We start from the raw sequence: 11,503 nt of genomic DNA on the forward strand, positions 1-11,503 counted from the left end.
CGTTAAATTGTCAATTCTTCCCAAAATGGTCTACAGATTCAATGCAATTCCAAACAAAATCAAAGTAGGATACTTTTTCGAGAGATGAACAAAGTGATTCTACAATGCATATGGTGGCCAGGCCTGGTGGCACACGTCTGTAGTATCAGCTACACAGGAGGCTGAGGAAGGAGAATCACTTGAACCTGGGAGGTAGAGGTTGCAGTGAGCAGAGATCGCGCCACTGCACTCCAGCCTGGGCAACAGAGTGAGACTCCATCCCCCTCAAAAAAAAAAAAAACAAAAAAAAAAACTATATGGAAAGGCAAAGGAACAAGAACAGCCAAAACTATTTTGAAAAAGAATAAAGTTGGAGTATTCTCTCTACCTGATTTCAACACTTAAATCAAAAACAGTAAATGAAACTGTGGAAACAGAGGCCCAGAAATAAACCTATACAAGTATGGCCAGTTCACTTTACAAAAATACGAAGGGAATTCGATGGAGAAAGAATAATCTTTTCAACAAATAATGAAAAAACTGGACATCCAGATGCAAAAAAAAAAAAAAAAAAAGAATCCATAACTCATATCTTATGCAAAAATTAACTGAAAATAAATAATGATAACTGATTTTTTAAAAAAGTAAAGGCTGGCCGGGCACGGTGGCTCACTCCTGTAATCCCAGCACTTTGGGAGGCCGGGGTGGGCGGATTACCTGAGAGGTCAGGAGTTCGAGACCAGCCTGGCCAACATGGTGAAACCCCATCTCCACTAAAAATACAAAAATTAGCCAGGCGTGGTGGCAGGCGCCTATAATCCCAACTACTCGGGAAGCTGAGGCGGGAGAATCGCTTGAACCTGGGAGGCGGAGGTTGCAGCGAGCTGAGATCATGCCATTGCACTCAAGCCTGGGCAACAGAGCAACACTCTGTCTCAAAAAAAAAAAAAAAAAAGTAAAGGCCAGGCACGGTGGCTTATGCCTATAATCCCAACACTTTGGGAGGCCGAGGTGGGCGGATCACCTGAGGTTGGGAGTTCAAGACCAGCCTGACCAACATGGAGAAACCCTGTCTCTACTAAAAATACAAAATTAGCCAGGCGTGGTAGCACATGCCTGCAATCCCAGCTACTCAGGAGGCTGAGGCAGGAGAATCCCTTGAACTCAGGAGGCGGAGGTTGCAGTGAGCCAAGATCATGCCATTGCACTCCAGCCTGGGCAACAAGAGCGAAACTCTATCTCAAAAAAACAAAAACAAAAACAAAGTAAAACTATATAACTTTTACATAGGAAAATACAGTATCTTTGTAATCCTGAGTTAGGCAAAAAAGAGTTCTTAGATATGATTCCAAAAGCACAACCCATAATAGAAAAATTTGACAAACTGGATTTTATCCAAGTTTAAAAATTTTACTCTGCAGGCCAGGCATGGTGTCTCATGCCTGTAGTCCCAGTTACTACAGAGGCTCAGGCAGGAAAATTGTTTGAGCCCAGGAAGTAAAGGTTGCAGTGAGGTGAAATCGTGCCACTGCATTCCAGCCTGGGCAACAGAGCAAGACTCTGTTTCAAAAAAACACCAAAAAAAATTGCTGTGCAAACACTATTAAGAGAATGAAAAGACAAGCACAGAGACAAAACACTGCAAAACAAGTATGTGACAAAGGAGCCGGGTGCAGTGACTCACGCCTGTACTCCCAGCACTTTGGGAGGCCAAGGTGGGTGGATCACTTGAGGTTGGGAGTTGGAGACCAGCCTGGCAAACATGGTGAAACCCCATCTCTACTGAAAATACAAAAATTAGCTGGGTGTGGTGGCGAGTGCTTGTAATCCCAGCTACTTGGGAGGCTGAGGCAGGAGAATCGCTTGAACCCGGGAGGTGGAGGTTGTGGTGAGCCAAGATTATGCCACTGTACTCCAGACTGGGGGACAGCGAGACTGTCTCAAAAAAAAAAAAAAAAAAAAAAAAAAAACACAAATATCTGACAAAGGACTATATCCAGAATATATAATTCCAAAACTGAAAACAACCCAATGTTTTAAATGGACAAAGAATTCAAAAGACACACCAAAGAAGATAAAATGATGGCAAACAGGAACATGAAAAGAGCATCAACATCCTTAGGGAAATGCAAACTAAAGGAGAAATTAGCTAATTTTTTTTCTTTTTTTTTCGAGACAGTGTCTCGCTCTCTTGCCCAGGCTGGAGTGCAGTGGCACAATTCCGGCTCACCGCAACCTCCACCTCCTGGGTTCAAGCAATTCTCCTTCCTCATCCTCCCAAGTAGCTGGGACTACAGGCATGCACCACCATGCCCGGCTAATTCTTTGTATTTTTTAGTAGAGACAGCGTTTCAACATATTGGCCAGGCTGGTCTTGGACTCCTGACCTTGTGATCTGCCTGCCTTGGCCTCCCAAAGTGGTGGGATTACAGGCATGAGCCACCGCGCTCGGCCCCAAATTAGTTAATATTTAAAACAAAAACAAAAACAAAAAAATCTGACCACCCCTAGTGTTGTTGAGGATGAAGAGCAACTCGAACTCTCAAACTTGTTACCAACAGCAATCACGCCAGAAAAAAATTTAGCAGCTTCTTGTAAAGTTAAACATACACATACTACAAAACCCAGTAATCCCACTCCTAGATATTGACTCAAGTGAAATGAAAACCCATGTTCACAGAAAAAGCTGTGTGTAAATATTTATAAACAGCTTTATTTGTAATCATAAAAAATTGGAAACAACCCAGTGTCGTTCAAATGCAGAATAAACTGTGGTATATCCATATAATGGACTACCACCCAACAACAGAAGGAGCTAATTACTGACATGTGCAACAACACAGGTGAATCTCAAATGCATTATGCTAAGCGGAAGAAGCCAGACACAAAAAGCTGCCTACTGTTATGGTTCCATTTAGATTATATTCTGAAAAAGGCAAAACTATAAAGATGGAAAACAGACCAGAGGTTGCTAATGGCTGGGGCCGGGGGTGAGGGAGAGTTGTTTGACTACAAAGAGTAGCAGGGGGAATTTGTTTTTTTTTTTTTTAAGAGGGTTGGCGGCTTGAAACTGTTCATTTTGGTGGAGGTTACACAACGCTAGGCATTTAACAAAAATCAGAGAACAGTACATTGAAAACAGTAAATTTTATTGTATGTAAGTTAAAAATTGTATGTTAAATGCTGATACTGCATTTACAAAAGAAGAACATAATGCTATAAAAATATTCAAAGTTGGCTGGGCTCAGTGGCTCACACCTGTAATCCCAGCACTTTGGGAGGCCGAAGCAAGTGGATCACAAGGTCAGGAGATCGAGACCATCTTGACCAACAAGGTGAAGCCCCGTCTCTATTAAAATACAAAAACAAAATTAGCCAGGTGTGGTGGCACGCGCCTGTATCCCAGCTACTCGAGAGGCTGAGGCAGGGGAATCGCTTGAACCCAGAAGGCGGAAGTTGCAGTGAGCCGAGATTGCGCCACTGCACTCCAGCCTGGGTGACAGAGCTATACTCCGTCTCAAAAATAAATAAATAGAGAGAAAAAGAAGGGCGGAGAGGGAGAGAAAGAAAAAAAAGAAAGGAAGGAAAGGAAAAGAGAAAGAGTGAGAGAGGAAAGAAAGGAAAAGGAAAAAAAATTATAGGAAAAAAAGTTCTCAGAAGGCTCAGCAAAATGGCTGAAAACACTCATACCAAGATATATCATGGTGATATATTAGAAAATGGGAACAGGCCAGGCGTAGAGGCTCACGCCTGTAATCCCAGCACTTTGGGAGGCCGAGGCAGGCAGATCATGAGGTCAGGAGTTCGAGACCAGGCTGGCCAACATGGTGAAATCCCGTCTCTACTATAAAAATACAAAACTTAGCCAGGCGTGGTGGCAGGAACCTGTAGTCCCAGCCACTCCGGAGGCTGAGGTGGGAGAGTTGCTTAAACCCGGGAAGTGGAGGTTGCAGGGAGCCTAGATGCCACCACTGCACTCTAGCCTGGACAAGAGAGACAGAGTCTGTCTCGAAAAAAAAGAAAAAAGAAAATGGGAACAAAGAGAATATTCTACCAGCTTCCGGAGACAAACAGATCTTATACATTGAGCAGAAATCAGTAACAAAATATTTATTAATAGCAACATGGGAAACTAGAAAGTAATGAAGTAACACTTTAAAATTCTGATGGAAAATTATTTCCAACCTAGAATTCAAACAGACAATCAATTACGCCTGAGGGGCATGGTTACTTTTAGGCATTCAAGGTCTCATAAGAATGTTCCTGATCAGGCGTGGTGGCTCACGCCTGTAATCCCAGCAGTTTGGGAGGCTGAGGAGGGCGGATCACCTGAGGTCAGGAGTTCAATATCAGCCTGGCCAACATGGTGAAACCCCGTCTCTACTAAAAATACAAAAATTAGCTGGGTGTGGTGGTGGGCACCTGTATCCAAGCTACTTGGGAGGCTGAGGCAAGAGAATCGCTCAAACCCGGGAGGTGGAGGTTGCAGTGAGCCAAGATCACGCTACTGCACTCCAGCCTGGGCGACAAGAGCAAGACTCTATCTCTAAATAAATAAGTAAATACACTGGAGCACTCATAGAAGGTAACCAAGACAAAGTGGAGGCCAGAAGGCAAAGACTGTTTCAGAAGATTAAAGTGAAAATCTAATGAATGTAAATATTTTGGGAGATGATTTATACAATTCTAAAAGTTTAGAGTCAAATTAGCAGTGTCGACGAAAAGAGTCAAACTCTTGTCAAGTATTTGAAGAGAATTATTCTGTGCCAGATATGAGTAACCACAGCCCATGATGCAGCCCTCAAGAGGTCCTGAGAGCACGTGCCCAAGGTGGTTGGGGTGCAGCTTGGTTTTATATATTTTAGGGAGGCATGAGACATCAATCAAATACATTTGAGAAATATACTGGTTTGGTCCATTAAGACAGGACAACTCGGGGTGGGAGTGCTTCCAGGCTACAGGTAAATTTAAAAATTTTCTTGTTGGCAACAGGTTGAGTTTGTCTAAACAGAAAGGAATGTCTGGGTTAAGATAGAGGTTGTGGAGATCAGAGGGTTTTTTTTTGTTTTTTTTTTTTTTTCGAGATGGAGTCTCACTCTGTTGCCCAGGCTGGAGTGCAGTGGCGCAACCTCAGCTCACTGCAACCCCATGCCCCTAGTTCAAGCAATTCCCCTGCCCCAGCCTCCGGAGTAGCTGGGATTACAGGCACACGCCACCACACCCAGCTATTTTTTTATATCTTTAGTACAGACAGGGTTTCACTATGTTGGCCAGACTGGTCTCGAACTCCTGACCTCAGGCAATCTGCCCACCACAGCCTCCCAAAGTGCTGGGATTAAAGGTGTGAGCCACCGCACCTGGCCACTTTTTTTTTTTTAAATGGAGTCTTGCTCTGTTATCCAGGCTGGAGTGCAGAAGCATGATCTTCACTCACTGCAACCCCCACCTCTTGGGTTCAAGAGATCTCATGCCTCAGCCTCCCCAGTAGATAGGATTACAGGTGCCCGTCACCACACTTGGCTAATTTTCATATTTTCAGTAGAGATGGGGTTACACCACGTTGGCCAGGCTGGTCTTGAACTCCTGACCTCAAATGATCCACCAGCCTCTGCCTCCCTAAGTGATAGGATTATAGGCTCGAGCCACTGCTCGGCTGAGAAGAGTTTTATCATACAGATGAAGCTTTTAGCAGACAGGCTTCAGAGAGAATAGGTTGCAAAATGTTCATTATCAGACTTAAAGTCTGCATCGATGTTAATGTCAGAGACATACAATGAGGCAGGTTCAGCCCCCACTTCCCATCATGGCCCAAAACAGTCTCTCAGGTTAAATGTTAAAGAGCCCTGGCTAAGGAGGAAGTCCATTCAGATGGTTGGGGGCGCCTTAGAATTTTATTTTTGGTTTACAGCAGTTAAGTACATAGACAGCTAAGTAGCAACAAAAAATGGCAATTATTAGCACCAGAGAAAACAAGAAGTGCAGGAAAAGTAATCTGTATAACATACGGTTCAGCTGTCAACATGATGTTTATTCACACTGTCATTAGAAAAAAAAAAAACACTGGGCCTGGCATGGTGGCTCACGCCTGTAATCCCAGCACTCAGGGAGGCCGAGGCGGGCAGACCATTTGAGGTCAGGAGTTTGAAACAAGCCTGGCCAACATGGTTAAACTTCGTCTCTACTAAAAATACAAAAAAATCAGTCGGGTGTGCTGGCGGGGGCCTGTAGTCCCAGCTACTCAGGAGGCTGAGGCAAGAGAATGGCGTGAACCCGGGAGGCAGAGCTTGCAGTGAGACGAGATCCCGCCACTGCACTCCAGCCTGGGCGACAGAGCGAAACTCCTGTCTCAAAAAAAAAAAAAAAAAAAAAAAGAAAAGAAAAGAAAATCGATCGGGTGTGCTGGCGGGCGCCTGTAATCCCACCTACTTAGGAGGCTGAGGCAGAACTGCTTGAACCGGGAAGGCAGAGGCTGCATTAAGCAGAGAGTGTGCCACTGCACTCCAGCCTGAGCCACAGAGCGAGACACTGTCTCGAAAGAAAAAAAAACACTGAATACTGATCTAACTAAAATTGGACACAGGTTCAACGGCAGACTACGGAGTGGGGGAGGCCCCGAAGGTGGAAGTGTTTGTGTGTTTGGGAGGAGGGGAAGGAGGTCAGGGGCTACTAAAAATGATACCTACTATACATGGGTTAAATCAATAGACAACAGAAATATAACACCAAATTCAAAAGGTGGAAAGAAGTTTCTTCTGAGGAATATCAAATAAAATAGGGATGAGGGGTGATGGGACTGGCTAACTTTTTTTTTTTTTTTTTTTTGAGACGGAGTCTCGCTCTGTCACCCAGGCTGGAGTGCAGTGGTGTGATCTCGGCTCACTGCAACCTCCACCTCCCGAGTTCAAGCGATTCTCCTGCTCCAGCCTCCTGAGGAGCTGGGACTACAGGCGCGTGCCACCATGCCCAGCTAATTTTTGTGTTTTTAGTACAGACGGGGTTTTACCATGTTGTCCAGCATGGTCTCGATCTCCAGACCTTGTGATCCACCCACCTCGGCCTCCCAAAGTGTTGGGATTACAAGCATGAGCCACCGCGCCAGGAATGGAATGGCTAGTTTTCAACGTGCCTTTTAGAAATACTTCACTAGCCGGGGCGCGGTGGCTCATGCCTGTAATCCTAGCACTTTGGGTGGCCGAGGTGGGAGGATCACTTGAGCCCACGAGTTCGAGACCAGCCTGGGCAACATAGCAAGATGCCATTTCTACAAAAAAAAAAAAAAAAAACTTTAAAAAATTAGCGGGCGTGGCAGCCTGCACCTGTAGTCCCAGCTACTCCAGAGGCTGAGACGGGAGGATCGCTTGAGCCCAGGAGTTTGAGGTTGCAGTGAGCCAAGATCGCATCACTGCACTCCAGCCTAGACAACAGCAAGACCCTGTCTTTAAATAAAACAGAACAGAACAAAGTAAAACAAAGAGAATAGGGACGACTCCTGGGTTGTGTTTTGTTTGTTTGTTTCTTGTTTGGCTAGTCTTTCAACTGAAGATGTGAACGGGTGAAGATACTTTCAACGAGACGGTTTGTCTGGGGAAGACCAAGAAGGGGGAACAGAAAGGTTTCTTCAGTAAGATTCATTCTCGCCCCGTTCGGGTTGAGATCCCTAAGGAAAGAAAGTTCTGAGAGGAGAGGATGGGTGGACGTCACAATGAGGCAAAAGGCATCAAACGGGGAACTTTCTATCAGAACTTTCTAACAACCAGGCGGAGAGCGAACAGCTCTATCTTGGACCGGGTGGTGGCCAGCAGCTCTCTCCGGCCAGGGCTGAAAAAAACCTCCAACGCTCGGACTGCCGCCCCGACTTCTGAAGCAGCGGTGTCGTTCGGGGCTGACCGACGAGCGTCCCTAGCGACAAGGGCCCGTGTCCATGTGCCGGTTCCCGCGCTGCAAGAGGGGGCGGCGGCCGGAGCTGCCCAAGGGGAGGGGAGCACAGAACCGCCACGCGCACACGCCTGGGCCGGAGCGGCCGAGGACGAGGGGCCTGAGGGAGCGGACGCTCGAGAACAGGAGCCCCCCTGGACCACCTGGGCCACGGGGCAGACGCCCGCGGGGGCAGAGCGCGCCTCACGTGAGGCGTGGGGCGGAGCAATTCGCTTCTCGCCTCAGGCGGAATCGCTCACCCGACGGCACGTAGTCCTCGTCCTCCTCCGACGTAGAGAAGTCTTCGGAGTCGAATTCCTCCATGTTGCTGCCGCTCGACGCTGGTCAAACTCGCAAGACCGCAGCAGCTGCCTCCAACGGCAAAGCTCTAGGGAGAGACCATAGAGCCCCGGCGGCGGCGACGGCAGCTAGGGCGGCCCCCGACAGCGCTTTGCACATGCGCAGAGAGTACTACGTGGTTGCCCTACGACACTTCCGGCCGATGCCTCCGGGCTGGCGTCCCTGAGGCCCTCGCTGGGAGCCCGAACCCGCCCGGACGCTGTGCATGCTGGAACTTGTAGTCTTCGGCGCTGCCTCGCCGCCTTAATATAATAAATCTGCTTAAATAAAATTACATATCTATGGAAATACAGGTGACCTTCATTAATCATTAATTCGTAATGCCAAATTCACTTACTTGCTAAAATGTATTTGTAACCCTAAAATCAATCATCACGGTACTTTCTGGGGTTCTTCCCGGGCATGCGCAGAGGGTGAAAATTTGGAGTTGGCGGAGGTAAGATTCCCAGCTGAAGTTTGAACTAGGGAGAAGCGCCGCCTTCTAGTCGCAGCTCCTGTGCTGTAAACAAAGAGTCCTTTCCGCAGTCTGTTTACTGACACTTTTTTTTTCTGCTTTTTGTGGGTGGTTTTGCTTTTTAAAATGGCCCCCAAGCGTAGTGCTGAAGCTCTGCCCAGTGTTCCTAAGCGAAAGAAGCCCGTGATGTGCCTTACGGAGAAAGTCCGCGTGTTGGATAAGCTCCAATCAGGCATGAGTTACAGTGCTGTTGGCCATGAGCTCAATGTTTACGAGTCGACAATCCGGTACATCAAGAAAAAGGAAAAGGAAATTCACCGATCTGTCCGTGAGGCCGCTCCGGATGGTGCTGAAGTGACCTCCATCGTGCGTGATGAAGCTATGACAAAGATGGAAAAGATGGAAAAGCGGCTAAATTTGTGGATTCATGAGATGTCAATCGATTAAAAAAAACATAGTGGACAGCATTGTTGTGAGGCTGAAAGCCAAAGATACCTGTGGTCACGTTACCCAGAGTCAAAAGAAATGCTAAGCCCTTCTCGGCGAGTGCTGGCCGGCTCGCGCGTTTCAAAAGGCGATACGGGGTGAAAAATGTTAAACTTGCAGGTGAGGCGAGTTCTGCAGATCAGGAGGCTGCGAAAGAATTTTAAAAATACTTGCTAAGTGTTATACAGGAAAAGGGTTATGTGAAAGAGCAGGTTTTCAATGCGGATGAGACTGGCTTATTTTACAAGGATGTTGGCAAACGAACCTATATAATGCAAACGGCCTCCAAAGCCCCTGGCTTTAAATCATGCCAGGATCATGCACCCTTGTTATTGTGCGCCAATGCCAAGGGCGACTAAAGTGCAAACTCCTAATGGTGTACAGAACCCAAAATCCACAAGCACTTAACGGGAAATACGTGAACCATCTGCCAGTCTATTGGAGGTGGAACAAAAAAGTGTGGATGATGTCTGATTGGTTCCACAACTGCTTCATCCCAGAAGCTGAACACTGTCTCCAGGGCAGAAACCTTGAACACTGTCTCCAGGGCAGAAACCTTGCCTTCAAGGGTTTTTTGTTTTGTTTTGTTTTGTTTTTTGTTTGTTTGTTTGGGTTTGTTTTGTTTTGGCTTGGTTTTGAAACGGAGTCTCGCTCTGTCGCCCAGGCTGGAGTGCAGTGGCGCAATCTCGGCTCACTGCAAGCTCCGCCTCCCGGGTTCACGTCATTCTCCTGCCTCAGCCTCCCGAGTAGCTGGGACTACAGGCGCCCACTACCACGCCCGGATAATTTTTTGTATTTTCAGTACAGACGGGGTTTCACCGTGTTAGCCAGGATGGTCTTGATCTCCTGACCTCATGATCCGCCTGCCTCGGCCTCCCAAAGTGTTGGGATTACAGGCGTGAGCCACCGCGCCGGGCACCTTCAAGGTTTTGTTAATTTTGGATAATGCTACAATCCATTGCTGCAAAGAACTCGAAAATGCACACGCCAACATAGGAGTTCTTTTTATGCCCCCAAACACTAAGTCTCTCATCCAACCCCTCAATCGGGGCATAATAAAAGCATTCAAGGCACACTACACAAGGGAGCTTTATATGAAGGCCTGTGAGGCTCTCAGGACCAACAAGGAAACCACCATGCTGGAGTATTGGAAGTCGGTCACTAGATGCAACGTTATTGATTATGTCAGCACAGCCTGGGAGAGCATTGGTCAGGCTACTACCAATAACTGTTGGGAAAATGTTTGGCCAGACTGCGTGGAGAATTTTGAAGGGTTTGAAGGTGTTACAGAAAATATAAAGAACACTGTCAGAGACATAATGCATATGGCACAGCAGGTAAGTGGAGAGGGCTTTGATGACATGAAGGAAGGAGATGTGGAGTAAATTTTGGCAGAGAAGGCAGTGGAACCAACCAACGAAGACCTGGATGAGATGGCAAAACAAGGCATTGGAGTTGATGGCCATGAAAGTCGGCCCAAGACTTCCAGAATTGTCCCTCTCACAGCAGCCAAAATATCAGAATGGAGTTGTTCCTTGGAAAAAATTTTTAGCGACATGGAAGAGTGTGACCCTACGCTTGATCGAAGCCTCAAATTTAAATGGCTGGCCTCCACTGCGTTTGCCCCTTATACCGAGATGCTTAAAGATTTCAGGCAGAAAAGCCAGGCAGGCAAGGCTAATGCAATTTCTCAAGCCAGTTTGGGAGGGAAGATTGCCCACTCCTTCAACAAGGGTCAAGAGCCAGACTCCTAAGGTAGAAATGCCAGAGGTTGACCTGCCACCCTCTTCCTCTTCTGCAGAATAAATTTCACTCACGCCTCCCCTGGTTTCTGTGGGGCAAGCCAAGGTCGAGAGGTTTAACCACATTGTGCAGCTCCATCAACCATAAGATTTTAGTTGATATTTTTATAAAACTTAGGATGCTCCATCTTTGAACTTTTTCCCTTTATTTGTATTGCTGTACTGTAGGGTATACAGTATGTGTGCAAAGTAGTGTATGTGTTTACTGTGGGAACTGTACAGTATGTTATACTGTTTACTGTATATGGGAACTATATGTGTGTACTCTGTGTGTGCCAATGAAAAGGTTGTACAGGCTGGACGTGGTGGCTCACACCTGTAATCCCAGCACTTTGGGAGGCTGAGGTGGGCGGATCACAAGGTCAGGAGTTCAAGACCATCCTGGCCAACATGGTGAAACCCTGTCTCTACTAAAAATACAAAAATTAGCTGGGTGTGGTGGTGGGCGCCTGTAATCCCAGCTACTCGGGAGGCTGAAACAGGAAAATCGTTTGAACCTGGGAGTCGG

At 46.7% G+C, this 11,503-nt stretch overlaps 1 protein-coding gene across 1 annotated transcript in view; it reads right to left on the minus strand.

Annotated features, from left to right (window-relative positions):
* CFDP1 (craniofacial development protein 1) overlaps positions 1-11,286 on the minus strand; it is a 142,345-nt gene extending 131,059 nt beyond the window's left edge. Inside the window, exon 1 of the mRNA XM_511111.9 lies at positions 8,154-11,286. Coding sequence (XP_511111.2) covers positions 8,154-8,217 — 64 coding nt within the window. The 5' untranslated portion in view covers positions 8,218-11,286. The remainder of the gene's footprint in view (positions 1-8,153) is intronic.
* Positions 11,287-11,503: the final 217 nt, after the last annotated feature.

This window comes from Pan troglodytes, chromosome 18 (genome assembly GCF_028858775.2).
Source record: "Pan troglodytes isolate AG18354 chromosome 18, NHGRI_mPanTro3-v2.0_pri, whole genome shotgun sequence".
In the NCBI taxonomy this organism is placed as follows: Eukaryota; Metazoa; Chordata; class Mammalia; order Primates; family Hominidae; genus Pan; species Pan troglodytes.